Raw genomic sequence first — 17,480 nt, 5'->3', positions numbered from 1 at the left:
GTATTATAGTGGTTAGCATAGCTGCCTTCCAAAATTAGCAAAACACACCAACTCCTCACCTTCCCCTTTAATGTGTGGTGACTGCTTGTTTCCCTTTGTGGACCTTTCTCAATATACTTCCATTAACAGGCTGTTATTCCTGGAAGAACACCTTTTGACTTGGAATGGATCTTTTGGAGATGGAAGTTATAGATGTGATTTATCATTATCATCTTGATGTTCATTTTACAGGATTACACTGGGATCTGGGCATGAGTTAGAAGAAGGGGGAGCAGGGTCAGAACAATTTGCCCTGGCCTAGTACTGCTTCAGCATTATCACAGGACATGCCCAGATACCTTTGGGTTCAAGAAATATAGATTTAAAAAAAAAAAGAGTATTTCTTGTCACTTTCATAGAATTGAAATTAACACTAGCAAAAGTTTTCCCATATAAACCAAGCCTAATACTCCATCAGTTCAACTAGAGAATCTTCACAATAGGAGGGACTCAAGAAGTCACCCAAGCCAATCTTTAACTTAGTGCAGCGATGCCCTCCTCCAGCTTCCCTGGGACTGCTTCTCCTCCAGCCTCTACTTGAAACCCACTCCCATCCTCCAACCCCCAGTGACTGGGAGCTCTCAACCTAGGAGGCAGCTCATATTCTAATGTTAGAAAACAGCTTAATGTTCCTAAACTCCTCCTTCCTTATAAATTCAGCCTACAGAGCCTAATTCTTCCTTCAAGAAGAAAAATAATCATGTTGTTTTCCTCTTCTACATGGCAGCCTTCCTTAAATCTGAAGCTAACTATATTATGTCCCTTGAAGTCTTCTGTATCATTGTCAGGTCAGTCACCTCAAATGATCTCTAATTCATCCTAAAATATGCCCCCAGAAATTGAGTGCAGCTCTCCAGACTGGGCAGACTTATGCAGCGAGCACAAAACTTAGGTCCTATGAGAGGGATCACAGGCTTCTCATTCAAGCAGAGGTTACAAATCTGTGTGTTTGTAGCTGCATCTTACTTGTTTATTGAATTTACGACCAGCTGATTTTCAGGCACTATCCCACATGGACACGTGGACAGCCACCTCAGCAACTCTCCTGCTCAGGTGACTGGAATAACTCCAGTGTCAGCTGGATAGTTCTAAATCAATGCCTCACTGTCCCTCTAAATCGAGTATATCCCAAGCAAAGCGTATCCTCCTTCTTCACCAGTCTGTCAATTTTTTTTTTTTGAGATGGAGTCCTGCTTTGTCACCCAGGCTGGAGTGCAGTGGCATGATCTTGGCTCACTGCAGCCTCCACCTCCCATGTTCAAGTGATTCTCCTGCCTCAGCCTCCCAAGTAGCCAGGATTACAGGTGCCCACCATCAAGCCCGGCTAATTTTTGTATTTTTAGCAGAGATGGGGTTTTGCCATGTTGGCCAGGCTGGTCTCGAACTCCTGACCTCAGGTGATCCGCCTGCCTCGGCCTCCCAAAGTGCTGGGATTACAGGCGTGAGCCACCGCGCCCAACCTCTCCTTATTTCTATCAATGATCCCATTGTTCTCTTGAGTGACATGAGCTCAAGTCTTAGGCCATCCTTGATTCCTCCCTGCTTCTCTTCAGTCTGGGCCCCACCTAGTTCCTCCTCTCAGTGCCTTTCAGTCTTCTTTCCATTCTCATTGCCAGGGCTCCAGGCCAGGGCCCTGTGTCGTTGGCCTGACTATCTCAGCAGTCTCTTCATTGAGCTCTCTGCTCCCAGCCACCTTACCTCCTATGCCCACACATACTGTTTCCTCCATATTCTACCATTCCTCATTTGCCATTGTATATATGCTTTCTTATTTTGCTATTTGCCTGATTCCTTTATATTTTGTCTTTCAAGTTTCCAAGACTAGTGACCATACATCTCTTTTTAACTTCAGCGATTTATAAAGGCCTTTAACAAATATTTCCTGTTGACAATAAATATGATATTGGAATATTTTTAGATAAAATGACCTTTAGAAAATAGTGCCAAAAGATGAGATATGTAAGTTAAAATAACAACAACAACAATAATATTGATATTTGGGCCACTTGACTTCGCTAATGGGCATCTCAGAATTACTTCCTCCACAACTGATCTGTCTGGATCTTCTCAAACCCCCCAGTCTACTTCTCCATAGTTTTCCCTCCTGTTAGTAGATGACACCTCCATTCTTCCAGTTGTTCCCCAGCCAGAACATGTGGAATCATCCATACTCTACATTCATCAGCAAATCTTCTAGTTCTTCCTTCGATATATCCAACACTTCTCACTCACTGCCTTCATCACTACCATTCTGAATAAAGCAGTCCCACATGCTTTATTCCCATTGCTCTCCATCTTCCTTACCCTGCTCTTTTCTTTTTCATAGCACAAATCTCATCTGATTTATTATATTTGTGTGTCTATTGTCTGACTTCCTCCATGAGAATGTAACCTCTGGAATGGCAGGGACTTTGTTGTGTTCCTTGCAAAGTCCCAGCTCCTAGAACAGTGATTGGCGTGTGGCAGGGGCTCAATAAATATTTATGAATAAATTGATGAATGAATGCATGAACCCGGGTCTATCTGATTCCATAACTCACATTCTACCCTGCTACACACTGACCAGGAACCCGCCCTATTTCTCCTTGAACACATTTTTCAGCTACTGTGTTCAACAACTAATTTATATTTAAATAAATTGGTTTTCTTTTCAGAATCAGCATTCGAGCTTTTACACAGCTCTTTGATGAGGACCTGAAGGAATTCACAAAGCCACTCTATTCAGATACATTTTTTTCTTTACCCATCACTACTGAATCAGGTAAGGCTAACCTTTACATCATGTTCTACCAACTGCCATGTCACCTACAAGAGCCTCTAATGGGGAGATAGTGGCTGATGGTGGGGGGAACATTTATTTTCATTTGGAACTTAATCTTTTTGTGACCAAAAATTGATGTGGATCGAAGGGATTGTACAACTTCTCTAGAAGAATGGATTGAAAGGGGGTTAATCTAAAAAGAAGGTGGAAGTATAGTATTTTTTTCTATTAAAAATGAATTATTTTCTAAATAGTGAATGAAAACCATTAAAATCAAGAGTTTTCACAGGCCAAAATATAAGTTACTACAAAAGGCTTTCAGTTAAAAGTGAGAATGTATATATGCATACACACAGAAATGCTCAGGAAAAAAAGACTAAAAGAAAAAACACCAAAGTATTAATGATGCGTATCTCAAAGTAATGGAACTACAGGTGATTTTTCTTCCTTTTGCTTATTATGTGTTGACTTTGTAGTATTAAAAACCATTAATATAAAAGACTATACATAACAATTTCTGAAAGAGACTTCTCTAGTGTGTTAGAGGGAAAGCCTGAGTAATAATAGTGGCTAGTATTTACTGTTGACCTTCTCTATGGAGACACAGTTTTAAGCATTTTACATGGAATAACTTGTCCAATTCTCATGACAGTCTTTTGAGGTAGATGCTATTATCATCCCCATTTTAAAGATGAGGACATGAGGCACCAAGAGATTAAGTAATTTGCCCAAGATGGTGCAGCTGAAAGTCTGGCACTTTCTGCCCAAGTGTACAACTTCTGCACTGCCCTGTCTCTGAATACTTCCACCAGGCTGAGAATAGCATCATTTCATCACCTTCTTTCTCAACACCATCGTCTGTGTAGCCTTTTCCTGTAACCCGTGTTCTGCAGTGCTTGATCTCTGGGTCTGCGAAGTTCTTTACAGCTAAAACTGTCTCTTGTGCTGCATGACAAAAGATGACTCAGCCTCACAAACATTCCAATCTATTTATGCCAAATATAGGGATAATCTCCCAATTTCAAGCCAAAGGGGGATGAGAACACAGTTAAGAGGATTTAGATGTCTTTACTTATAATTTAATGTAGGGACTTTGTAAACACAATTCTTTCCTCTTTGAAATATTGTTACATGACAAAAATTGCATGTAGTCTAGTACAGGAAGACAGTAAATGTATATTCAAAAAAGGATATTAACCACATTCAAGGAAAGATGATTGTGTTGATTTGATGAGTCTTGAAAAGCAACATGGAACAAACAAATCTAAGGTCTTAAAATACAACTTCAAAAATGGGCCACTTCGTAGACCTAAATTTAAGGGATAACACAGTAACACTTTTACAAGAAAACATAGGTGTAAATCTTTGTAACCTTGGATTAGCAAATAGCTTTTTAGATATGACACCAAAAGCATAAGCTACAAAAGAAAAAATGGATACTTTGGATTTAATCAAAATTAAAAACTTGTGCTTTAAAGGACACTATCAACAAAGTAAAAAGACAACCTACAGAATAGGGAGAAAATATTTATTTTCCAAATCACATATCTGATAAGGGCTGAGTATCTAGCATATAAAGAACTCTTACCTCACAATTTAATAATAAAAACACAGATTATACTATACATATAGCATAATATATATATTTATTTATTTATTTATTTTTTATTTTTTTTGAGACAGAGTCTTGCTGTGTTGCCCAGGCTGGCGTGCAGTGGTGTGATCTCAGCTCGCTGTAAGCTCCACCTCCCGGGTTCATGCCATTCTCCTGCCTCAGCCTCCTAAGTAGCAGGGACTACAGGCGCCCGCCACCACGCCCGGCTAATTTTTTGTATTTTTAGTAGAGACGGGGTTTCACTGTGTTAGCCAGGATGTTCTCAATCTCCTGACCTCATGATCCGCCTGTCTCGGCCTCCCAAAGTGCTGGGATTACAGGCATGAGCCACCGCGCCAGGCCATATAGATATATATTTTTTCAAGACGGAGTCTTGCTCTGTCACCCAGGCTGTAGTGCGGTGATGCCACCTTGGCTCACTGCAACCTCCACCTCCCAGGTTCAAGCAATTCTCCTGCCTCAGCCTCCCCAGTAGCTGGGACTACAGGCATGCGCCACCACACCCGGCTAATTTTTGTATTTTTAGTAGAGACAAGGTTTCACCATGTTGGCCAGGCTGGTCTCGAACTCCTGGCCTCGTGATCTGCCTGCCTCGGCCTCCCAAAATGCTGGGATTACAGGCATGAGCCACCGTGCCCAGCCAAATTACACAATATTTAAATGGGCAAAGGCTCTGAATAGACATTTCTCCAAAGAAGATGTACAGTTGACTAATAAGCACACGAAAAGATGCTCAACATCATTAGTCATTAGGGAAATGCAAATCAAAATCACAAGAAGATACCACTTCACACCCAGTAGCATGGCTATAATCAAAAAGACAGTAACAAGAGTTAGTGAGGATATGAAGAAATCAGAACCTTCCATACACTGCTTATGAGAATGTAAAATGGTGTCACTGCTTTGACAAACAGTTTATAGAAATATTAAACCTAGAGTTACCATACGACCCAGCAATTTCACTCCTCAGTATATACCCAGGAGAAATGAAAACATATGTCCACATAGAAACTTGTACATGAATGTTCATAGCTGCATTATTCATAATCGCCAAAAAGTAGAAGCAATTTAAATGTCCATCAGTGGATAAACAAAATGTGATATATCCATACAATGGACTATTATTCAACCGTAAAAAGGAATGAAATCTTGGTATATACTATAATATGGATGAACCTTGAAAATGTTATGCTAAGTGAAAGGAGCCAGTCACAAAAGATCATAGATTTATGATTTCATTTCTATGAAACGTCCAGAATAGGCAAATCCACAGACACAGAAAGTAGATCAGTGGTTGCCAGGGATCGCGGGGAGGGAGGAATGGGACTGACTGCTAATAGGTATGCGGTTTCTTTTGAGGGTGATGAAAATGTTTTAAAATTGATTGTAGTGACATTTGCAAAACTCTGACTATACTAAAGACCATTGAATTGTACAATTTAGATGGGTGAGTTGCATGCTATGTGAATGATGTTTCAATAAAGCTATTTTAAAAATGAGGCCACTCTTACCTCTTCATAAACTCCCAGTAGCGGTACCATACCAGATAATAAAAATAAGACTTCTTGAAATAGCTCCAAGCAATCCACTGGATTTTCCAAAGCCCCAGATGCTGTGTAACATGTTTCATATAAATGAAATTGCATTTTTATCTTGGTGGCAAACTTACGGCCTTTATCTTAGGTGCCCCAAGCTTTATATACAAGTGCAAAGTCCAAAATTCCTCTATAAGCTATACACCATTAACTTCAAAAGTATACAGTGACACCTGGCCTCACTGCTACAGGGTGGGAGCCAGCCTTTCATCTTCTTAGGTGCATACTCCTAGCCTTTGGAAAGTAAATGCCTCATCATGGGCATCACTTGAATTCTATTTGTAATAACATTACTTGGGAGATATGGCTTCAATAGCTTTCTTACTGGTTCCCTAGCACTAATTTTCCCACCTGCATTTGTTGTTTCTATCTGGATTATTGTAGAGCCCTTGTTTGGAGCTATTGAAGGTGTGAGTGCTGGTCTGTTTTTAATTGGCATGCTAGTGGCTGTTGTTGCCTTATTGATCTGCAGACAGAAAGTGAGGTAAGTACAAAGATCCTTTTGGTGATTGGACCCACAACTTTAAAAATGCAACTGAAAATTCCCTTTAGGCTGAAAACTGAGCAGGGAAAATAATTTAATTTTTCCAGGTTAAATGGTCACTGTTTTCTCAATAAAAACAAGTCAAACTCTAAAGCCATGACTCACTTTTCTCAGCTCTTTTATATCCCATTGATGAATTCAGCCCTTAACAAAGGACTGAGGGGCCATCTATAGCTTTATTTAAAGATGAAGTGACTCCTTTTGCACAGGAAAAAAATATTTGTGTGTGGTTCATATCCTCATGAAGACAAAGATGTTTGCGAATTGCATGCCCAAGTGCTTTTCTGAAATATCCTGAAAAGTGTGGTTGACATCACCATTTTGTAGTTCATATCTGCCATCCTAATTTAAGAAGGGACCAAAAAGAACCAAATAGCATGTGGCCCCAGTGTCGTGCCTTCTTCTCTTAGTGAATTTTTTTTTCTTAATTTGGCACATGTTCCTCTTTATTGAAGTCGTGTCTGGCATCTGAAATTTACTGGATTTTTTTTAAGCAAAGTTTTATTGAGAATGTGGGAAGTGATTATAACCTGTAGCCAAAAACCAGGAGACAAATCTCCAGTTTTTGCAGAGATCCGTTTCTGGGTGGGAATGATCTACTTTATTCTCTTTCCTTTCCCTCCCTCAGAGATGTTGGCTGAGTGCAAATCTATATGAATACTGAAAAATCCATATTTGCACAAACATCCACAGCCTTACCATAAATGGAAAAATGTGTTCAAGCCAAGTATCGTAATCAGAATAAAAGTTATCTCCCTTATGTTTCAGCCATGGTCGAGAAAGACCCTCTGCCCGTCTGAGCATTCGTAGGGATCGACCATTATCTGTCCACTTAAACCTAGGCCAGAAAGGGTAAGCACCACATTTGCCTTCATATAATTTGTTGAAAGATGGTATTATGTGAAATTTGCTAACAAAGTCTTCTTTTGGCTTCCCTTCACAGTAACCGGAAAACTTCTTGGTAAGAGAGAGAACACATTAATTACTACATTATCTGCCTTTGAAATATGAGTCAGAATAGTTATGGCACTTTCCCTTTTCTGCAGTAACTCTCTTTTCTTTTTGTTTCATTTTTAATTACAGTCCAATAAAAATAAATCAGTTTGAAGGGCATTTCATGAAGCTACAGGCTGACTCCAACTACCTTCTATCCAAGGAATACGAGGTACAACTCAGGCAGAATGAAGCTTCAGCATCCCTAGTTCTTAGCAGAATTTCCTTCCTAATGTTTACTGTGTAATCATAGGCTGATTGAGCTTGGAAGTTAGGAGGCTGCTTAGAATCTCAGCTGAGCACTCTTCTATGCCTAACTACGCCCTGAATAGAATATACCATCTAATCTTAGAGGCCAGCTTGAGCTCCAGAATAACACAGCAAACCAAGGACTACCTGGATCAGATAGTAAGGAAGAATGAACAAATCTCAAATGCAGACATAATGCTGTCAGATATTCAGCCTGGCCATTTGCTTGGCTGGAAGATGCTGTGGTTTCGCAAAAAGCATGTAGCTTTTGGATTTGATTCTCAGGTTTGCCACTTGGGTGACCTGGGGCACATCAGTTATCCTGTCTGAGCCTCACCTGTATAACAGTGAGAACACCTCCCTTGTGGGGCTGTTGTGGGGATCAGAGCTAATGCATGTTGAATACTAGGCATTCATAAACAATAGCTAGTGTATATATTTTCATATTATTATGTATCTCCAGGACTGTATGATTTGCTTTATTCTATTTCATATTCTCCACTTACAAACTTCTGTTTGACCTAACAGGAGTTAAAAGACGTGGGCCGAAACCAGTCATGTGACATTGCACTCTTGCCGGAGAATAGAGGGAAGAATCGATACAACAATATATTGCCCTGTAAGTTTTGTGTCAAAATTTGTAATACTGTCTTCCTCTAGCCATTTCTGCATTTTTCTCCAAAACTGAAATGAGGCTAAAGAAATATAATGTAGCTCGATATGGACAATCTCAAGCTCTGAATGCCTTTAATAAGAAATAGCTTGTATATTCCTGCACTTCCCTCCAGAGGGATAATAGCCAGTTTAAATTCTGACTATGAAAGTCCTCTTATGCTGTTGACATTTCCCCATGTGATCCTACTGCTTCTCTTTGGAGGCTAAGCAGTAAATGGGGTTAACAGCAAGGGCTCTGACATCAAGCAGACCTGGGTTTGCTTAGCAAAGCCTTCAGTTAGCAATTTCTACTTAAATTTCCTTACCCCATTAGGTAAAGCAATAGAAGGTAGGTTTTCTGGATCGTATTCATTCCAGCAGTGAAAGGGAGCTGGCCACTCCATCAGGCAAATGTGATGTTAGAAAGGGAAGCACAGATGGGGCTTCATGTTGTCTCCTGTGTCTGACTGGTTATAGGCCACCTATGCAACGTGGGGCAAGTTAGTTATCCTGTCTGAGCCTCATTTGCAAAATGGAGATAAGATCACTTCCCATCTGGGGCTGTTGTGGGGATCAGAGCTAAGGCACATCACACACGTCACATAAACTGTAGAAAAATCACTCCAAGACTCAGCAGCAAATCTCTCCTTCCAGATGATGCCACGCGAGTGAAGCTCTCCAATGTAGATGATGATCCGTGCTCTGACTACATCAATGCCAGCTACATCCCTGTAAGTGACCCACTAGGCCACAGTGTTCGCGATGAGGTTTTGGTGGGTGGCTACACTGGAGATGCCACTCCTCCATGTTCCCGTTATTCTTAGGTCTGGAAACACCTGTAAATTTCAGAAGAGCATGTCCAAATGCCATAAAAAAATGGGGTATCCAATTTAGTTCCTGCTACGCCACATTTTTCACAATGGCTATAGTCAGATGAAATTATAATGAGCCCAGGATGCATTTTCATAGGTCATCTACTCTCTGCAGTCCTTAACCAAGATGAGAGCTTCCTAAGGGAGATGGACCTCCCCTGCTAAAGCTGCCTAACTAGAGAAGCTGATCCCATGTTATTTGAAATCTTCACAACCACAGACACAACTCAAAGGTTATATCAAATCTTTGGGCTCTGGTTTTGGTTAGCATCTTGCCACCTTCCTATGGCATACTGCAGTGGAAAAAGCTTTCAGGTCAAACAAGTCTAGGTTTGAATCCCACTTCTGCCCCTTGTTGACTCTGTGACCTTCGGCACATTATGTCACCTTTTTGGGCCTCCATTTTCTTTTCGAAAAACTGAGGATAATAATATTTACCTCAAGCAACCATCCATTCACTCAATAAACACTTAGAAATTAAGTGCTAACTGAGCTGTTTACAGGCATGGGATAAGATGGAATCCTGACCCTAAAGGAACTCTCAGAAGAGTTGAGGCAAGAAAAGGCAATGGCATGGGAAACCTGCCACAGCAGTGCCTCTCCTACGTTGAAAGATGTCTGCGTCATCTGAGGATCTTGTGAAAAGGCAGATTCTGATCCAGCAGGGCTGAGGCAGGGCCTGGGAGTCTGTGTATTTTTTTCTTTTTTTGAGATGGTCTCGCTGTGTCACCCAGGCTGGAGTGCAGTGGCGCGATCTCTGCTCACTGCAAGCTCCGTCCCCGGGGTTCACGCCATTCTCCTGCCTCAGCCTCCTGAGTAGCTGAGACTACAGGCGCCTGCCACTATGCCCGGCTAATATTTTTTGTATTTTTAGTAGAGATGGGGTTTCACCGTGTTAGCCAGGATGGTCTCAATCTGCTGACCTCATGATCCGCCCGCCTCGGCCTCCCAAAGTGCTGGGATTACAGGCGTGAGCCACTGCGCCCGGCGGAGTCTGCATTTCTGACAAGCCTCTTGGTGATTTCAGCGCTGCTGGTCTGAGAACCGCACTCAGTAGCGAGAGGCTAGAGATTGCCGTGGGGCATCTTGGAGGAGAATATTCCCCAGCAGAGAGAAAGATAAAAGTCTCAGCCAAGCAGGGACCATGCTGAGGATAAGTAAGGATTGGTCAGATGAGAGGCAGTGTTTGGGTGGGCGGCGGTGGCGATGGCAGAGGTGACATAATGTGGAGACCCTGAGGAAAGACAAAGAGAAAGAACTTCGACTAGAATTGACAAGGAATTGCTGTCATTGCTGGAGTGCAGAAGGAGTAGATGAAAATATCCCGCTCTTGGACTGTGGTTTGGATTAAATAAGCCCTGACCCGCAACACATTAGATGGTAGATGCTCAGTCAACAGTGGTTTCTCTTCCGTGATGCTTCCTGTGGATGACATATCTTACCAAATTATTCTGACATTGATTATCCAAAATGACTAACATTCTTCTACATTAAATAGGGAAAGAGCCTGATCAGTCCCTCAAACAGTCTACACAAATACCCCTCAACACACACATATAATTGAGGGTGAAGTGTTTTTTTTTTTTTTTTTTATTATACTTTAGGGTTTTAGGGTACATGTGCACAATGTGCAGGTTTGTTACATATGTATCCATGTGCCATGTTGATTTCCTGCACCCATTAACTCGTCATTTAGCATTAGGTGTATCTCCTAATGCTGTCCCTCCCCCCTCCCCCCACCCCACAACAGTCCCCGGAGTGTGATGTTCCCCTTCCTGTGTCCATGAGTTCTCATTGTTCAATTCCCACCTATGAGTGAGAACATGCGGTGTTTGGTTTTTTGTCCTTGCGATAGTTTACTGAGAATGATGTTTTCCAGTTTCATCCATGTCCCTACAAAGGACATGAACTCATCATTTTTTATGGCTGCATAGTATTCCATGGTGTATATGTGCCACATTTTCTTAATCCAGTCTATCGTTGTTGGACATTTGGGTTGGTTCCAACTCTTTGCTATTGTGAATAGTGCTGCAATAAACATACGTGTGCATGTGTCTTTATAGCAGCATGATTTATAGTCCTTTGGGTATATACCCAGTAATGGGATGGCTGGGTCAAATGGTATTTCTAGTTCGAGATCCCTGAGGAATCGCCACACTGACTTCCACAATGGTTGAACTAGTTTACAGTCCCACCAACAGTGTAAAAGTGTTCCTATTTCTCCACATCCTCTCCAGCACCTATTGTTTCCTGATTTTTTAATGATGGCCATTCTAACTGGTGTGAGATGGTATCTCACTGTGGTTTTGATTTGCATTTCTCTGATGGCCAGTGATGATGAGCATTTCTTCATGTGTTTTTTGGCTGCATAAATGTCTTCTTTTGAGAAGTGTCTGTTCATGTCCTCTGCCCACTTTTTGATGGGGTTGTTTGTTTTTTTCTTGTAAATTTGTTTTCTAGATCATTGCCTGAGTCCCCCATTTGCTTTCAGAATAGACCCAGGCAAGTAAAAGGGAATGTGGCTCTTAACACTAGTTTAATGTTCTGACCTTTGTCCTTCCTGCTCCCAAGCCTTGACACTTGTGTTAGTATCTTTTTCTGAAGTCAGAGACTTGGCAGAGACCTCCCTATCATCTAATCTGAAGAACTCTTTGTTTATAGTTCTGAAGAGGCCCATTGTTTCTGACTCTCCATATTGTAAATTCATTGCAGGGCAACAACTTCAGAAGAGAATACATTGTCACTCAGGGACCGCTTCCTGGCACCAAGGATGACTTCTGGAAAATGGTGTGGGAACAAAACGTTCACAACATCGTCATGGTGACCCAGTGTGTTGAGAAGGGCCGAGTGAGTAAACAGCCTTCCTGACATCCAAGCTTTGCTTTCTGCCACCTGGATAGAATTCTACCCCATCATCAAAGTGAAACCCCGCAAAACCAAGTAGGGATCATGTGAGAACATTGTTAGTGACTTATGCCACTCTGTTCAAAAGACTCTAATAGTAAACCCAAGTGATGCCTGATTCTGGGTCTGAAGTTCCAGTCAAAGCTGTTTCCATTTGAGGACTGGGTTTATTGGCAGTGCCCATGACACCAAAAATTACCTGGCCACTTGGCTACTCCATTCTTCAGTGTATGGCTGGGGGAGAGACCCTGCCAGAGTCACTGGACCTGCCCCTCATCCCAGGAAAGGAGAAGTGGGTTGTAGACTGTGTTGGCAGACACAAAGTAAAATAATAATCCAGACAAATCAACCAAACGCCCTTGTAGTGCGCTTATCATCTACTTTATATGGTTATTTTGAGGATTAAAATATTGAGGATTAAAAGAGAGATTACGTATAAAGTGCCCAGTATCTGCGCTAAGTAAATATATGCTTACAATCCTCTTCCCCTTGTCTGTATACATGTAAAGGTGAGCTTAGCTAAACGTTCTAACTTCTCAAAGATCTCTTGGCACATGGCCCACGTTAGGACAGTGACATAAAAATATGAACAAAGAAGGGCCAGGAAGACAGTGCCTTCCTCTACCCAACTAGATTTTCTTTAGAAAGAACAATGAATTGTGAACCACAGTTTACCTGCTAGTGGAACTGAAATGCTGAGGGAAAAAAGAAAACAAAAAAAACTCAAGCCGTATATCACTGGGCCTAAAAAATGAGTGAACCCAAAGGTTGGAGTCAGGGGTGCTCCTTGTACAGGCTCTCCTCTTCACTTGGAGCAGCACCTCAGCTTCAGCACTGGCCATGAGAAGGTTAATAAATATAAAGTAGATGGTCAAATTGCTTTAGCAGCCGATCCCAGATTCCTAACTAACTCAGGAAGACATTTAGAGGAGGGAAACCTCAGGTTCACAAAGGAGTCACTTTTCCTGACTCACATTTTTTCTGTCTGTCCTGTTCTAGGTAAAGTGTGACCATTACTGGCCAGCGGACCAGGATTCCCTCTACTATGGGGACCTCATCCTGCAGATGCTCTCAGAGTCCGTCCTGCCTGAGTGGACCATCCGGGAGTTTAAGATATGCAGTGTATGTTAGCTTGCTTGACTTCATTTAACAACCGAGCTTGGGGAGATGAACGAGATCTGTGAAGAACCCCACTTTTGCTGGTTCTTCTCTTGTAGTTTCAGCCCATAGGAACTGCTCCATGGCTCAGTTGCCAAGTTTGAAGGTTTGCATTGGACAGTTCCTGTTTTATCCTGCTCTCTGCTCTTACAGGAGGAACAGCTTGATGCACACAGACTCATCCGCCACTTTCACTATACGGTGTGGCCAGACCATGGAGTCCCGGAAACCACCCAGTCTCTGATCCAGTTTGTGAGAACTGTCAGGGACTACATCAACAGAAGCCCCGGTGCTGGGCCCACTGTGGTGCACTGCAGGTACTAGGAAACCTAGCAGCCAATAAAATGGCAGCCATAAGGGAGTTGTGCCTGGGAGTCTGGAAAAATACATAAGCATGGGGAATTTGGTGGGTGGAGGATTTGTCTGGACCAACCAGCCTGCCTCGCCCCCAGAGGGTTTTATAACGTTCCTCCCCTTCTGCCAACGTCATTTCTCTTCCCTGACTTCTCCTTTTCCACTTTCTTCCCCTGTAACCTCTCTCTCACCCTCACTCTCCAGCCTTCTCTCTCCCTCTTGCTTTTTTCCTACTTTCTGAAATGCAAAGTCCTGATAGGAATTCCATGCTTTCCATCATCAGGCATATCACCTTCAATCTAAGTTCCCAATAACTACCTTCACATTCTAGCCAGGAAAGTGAGCACACAAGCTTATTCTTGCCTCTGGCCATTCTTCCATTTTGGAATGGCTTTATCTCTCTTCTCCACCTAAGTCCTATCTATCCTTCAAGATTTATTTTCTAATCTTCCCTCCAGGTCTAGTAGCATGTCTTTGTCTATTTGTGCTGCTAAAACAAAATACCACAGACTGGATAATAAATAGAAATTTATCTATCTGTCATAGTCTAGAGGCTGGGAAGTCCAAAATCAAGGCACTGGCAGGTTCAGTGTCTGTTGAGAGCTTAGTCTCTGCTTCCAAGATGGTGCCTTGTTACTGTGTCCTCCAGAGCAGACAAAGGCTGTGTCCTCACATGGAGGGAGGGATGGAAGGGCAAAAGAACCTAGGTAGTTCCCTCCAACCATTTCACAAGGCACCAGTCCCGTTCATGAAGGCAGAGCCCTCATGACCTAATCACTTCCTCCACCTCTTAATACTGTTGCATTGAAGATTAAGTTTCAATATGAATTTTTGGAGGGGACACAAACATTCAAACCACAGCACAGCAATTACCATCTGTAGCACCTAATTTTTTCTCTTAAATTTCTGTTCTGTTCTCTTGATTTCTCTTTGCTTCAGTCTGTCCAGAAAATCAACCTAACAAGTGAAATCTCTCTCTCTCCGGGGAGGCTGGTATTTAGCTAATTAGTGTTTGCAGCAACACTTTGATAGCCCTAACTGAATGGCACTAATAAACATGGAGCAGGGAACTGCAACAGTAAGAGAAATGCCAAGTGTACTCATCGCCTCCCTGTCAGCCCAGCACCCTAGGAGCCCTGCTTTCCTATGTCCTTGGAACCTTGACACTTTTAATAGGAAGGTGAGGCACTCACCTCAGAGCTTTCTGCTTTTTGAAAAATGGCAGGCATTTTTGTCCAGGACCACTGGAGAACTGTTATCTTATAAATGTGTGTATCAAAAATCCCCAGATGACACAACCATTTTGGGGAGGAATTTGGCAATCCCTAGTGCAGCTGAAGGTGTTCATGCCCATGACCAACCCAAGAGTTCTGCTTCTAGGTGTCGACCGCTGAGAAATCTCCACATATATTCATGTTCATTGCAACATGTTTTAATAGAGAAAAATTAAAAATGATCTCACTATCACTGGATTAGCAGTGATAAAAGAAATTAGATCAGCTGGGTGTGGTATATCCTGCCTGTAATCCCAGCACTTTGGAGGCCAAAGTGGGAGGATCACTTGAGGCCAGGAGTTCAAGACCAAGCTGGGCAACTATTAGGGAGACCTTATCTCTACAAATCTTTTTTTTTTTAATTAGCTGGGAGTAGTTACACGTGCCTGTGGTCCCAGCTACTCAGGAGGCTGAGGTGAGAGGACTGCTTGGACCTGGGAGGTTGAGGCTGCAGTGAGCTATGCTTGTACCACTGCACTCCAGCCTGGGCAACAGAGCAAGACCCTGTGAAGGAAGGAAAGAGGGAGGGAGGGAGAGAAGAAAGGAAGGAGAAGATCTATATGTAGCAATATACATAAATCTGAAAACATAATATTGAGTAGGAAAGTTGACAAAAAGATACCTAAAGCACATATGTTACCATTTCAGTAGATTTTTGAAACATAAATGTTGTTTATAGATTTACCTGTATGTAGGAAAAGTATTAAAAACATGAGTGGAAATGATACACAGTAAGTGCAGAGCAGTACTTTTATCCCTGGTAGAGTGGAGGAGGGACAGGAAAGGAGTGGAAAGAGATAGATAGAAGGCTGTGGGGAGGTGGGGTTGGGGGACTCTAGGTTAAACTTATTTAAGAGAAAAAGAGCACAATGAGAGAAAGAAATATTCCTACCTTCTCCCATAACTGGGAAGGGAAAAAAAAGATTGTGCCAGACTAGATGCAATCTTGAAAGGCAAATTTAATAAAAAGGCTCGATCTTCCTTTGCCATCTCTTCTAGTGCTGGTGTGGGTAGGACTGGAACCTTTATTGCATTGGACCGAATCCTCCAGCAGTTAGACTCCAAAGACTCTGTGGACATTTATGGAGCAGTGCATGACCTAAGACTTCACAGGGTTCACATGGTCCAGACTGAGGTAAGAGTTATAGACTGAAAGTTACAGGCCACCCTCCTCCCCACTATATTCCCACAAAAAAATATCCGGGACTTTAATCTGACAAGGGGAAATAACTATGACACATTAGGAAGAGAAAAAAAGAACCGAATATAGATATTTTCTAAGACTTGTTATTTTAAAACAAATCTCACTGGTCTTGAAGGTGACCATCTTGGGGATCATTTTAAGATAGGCTGGCAGATGAGCATAAGAACTTCAATTAGGAAAGAAAAAGATCCCAATCTCTTCTCTCCCCCAGCCCCACTCCCTCCACCTACAACCCCATTTCGGGAGACCCCAAGGGAGTGTATGTAGATGGTAAAGACCATGTGCTTCCATTTGTGCAGCACTTTGACATTTGCAGGGCATTTTTGAACATGTTATCTCATTAAATTTTCACAATAACCAAGCGAGACATATTATATTCCACTTCCAGACTAGAAAATGAAGGTCCAAAAGCTTACGGGCTTTGCACAAAGCCCACAGCCATGAAGTGGCTGAGGTGGCTTGGGCACTATTCTAGAGAAACCTGGGCCCTTGAGTGTGCTATAAGCGTACTAGCCTCAGGGTCAGATCTCTTCCTCAATAGAGACCAAGCATTCACTCCTCTGCATCAATGCCTTCTAAGGCTCAAGTTCTCTTCCCTTCGTGTTTCACAAGTTTTTCTCCAAGTAACTATGCAAAATCCTCTGTATTAAAAAAAAAAATCCATGGTTGGCAAAGTAAAAAGTTCTACATGCTTCTGTGTCCCGTCTTAGAGCCATAGTACCCAAGGACAATGCACAGACAGCAATGCTCCATAAAAAGAGAGCTTCCTGCAGCCAAGGCCCCCTTTGAGCTTTATTGAACCCACTAATCCCAAAACCACCTTGACCCCTGAATTCTTTTCTTGTGCAGCACATATTAATATCCTGCATTCACGCCAGTAACAATGGAACCAGAGAAATGAAAATAAAAAGTAAAAATATCCTGCAGAACTCACATTTGGCAAAATAATGGCATCGTTGCCTCCTGCAGGCAGGAACCTCTGCCACCACTATTGTCCTGGGCTGGGAGGACTTTCATTATAACCATGATTCCACCATATTTTGAATGTTTTATTATGAAATTGTTTTAAAAAAATATACAAAACATGGCTGGGTACAGTGGCAGTGGCTCATGCCTGTAATCCCGGTGCTTTGGGAGGCCCGGGAGGGGCGGGGGCCGATCACTTGAGGCCAGGAGTTTGACACCGGCCTAGGCCACATAGCAAGAGCCCATCTCCACAAAAAATTTTTAAAAAGAAGATACACAAAACTAGGAAAAATAGTAT

General features: G+C 42.2%; 1 protein-coding gene across 3 annotated transcripts in view; it reads left to right on the top strand.

Annotated features, from left to right (window-relative positions):
• Positions 1–17,480, top strand: part of PTPRB (protein tyrosine phosphatase receptor type B) — a 123,636-nt gene that overhangs the window by 91,294 nt on the left and 14,862 nt on the right. For all 3 annotated transcript variants that reach the window (XM_032170731.2, XM_032170733.1, XM_032170732.2), the window contains 11 exons: positions 2,694–2,800; positions 6,395–6,494; positions 7,323–7,406; positions 7,498–7,515; positions 7,638–7,719; positions 8,325–8,415; positions 9,105–9,181; positions 12,035–12,169; positions 13,226–13,348; positions 13,538–13,701; positions 16,012–16,147. In XM_032170731.2, coding sequence (XP_032026622.1) covers positions 2,694–2,800; positions 6,395–6,494; positions 7,323–7,406; positions 7,498–7,515; positions 7,638–7,719; positions 8,325–8,415; positions 9,105–9,181; positions 12,035–12,169; positions 13,226–13,348; positions 13,538–13,701; positions 16,012–16,147 — 1,117 coding nt within the window. The remainder of the gene's footprint in view (positions 1–2,693; positions 2,801–6,394; positions 6,495–7,322; positions 7,407–7,497; positions 7,516–7,637; positions 7,720–8,324; positions 8,416–9,104; positions 9,182–12,034; positions 12,170–13,225; positions 13,349–13,537; positions 13,702–16,011; positions 16,148–17,480) is intronic.

This window comes from Hylobates moloch, unplaced genomic scaffold, assembly GCF_009828535.3.
Source record: "Hylobates moloch isolate HMO894 unplaced genomic scaffold, HMol_V3 SCAFFOLD_12, whole genome shotgun sequence".
NCBI lineage: Eukaryota > Metazoa > Chordata > Mammalia > Primates > Hylobatidae > Hylobates > Hylobates moloch.
This window is presented reverse-complemented; position numbering and strand designations above follow the sequence as displayed.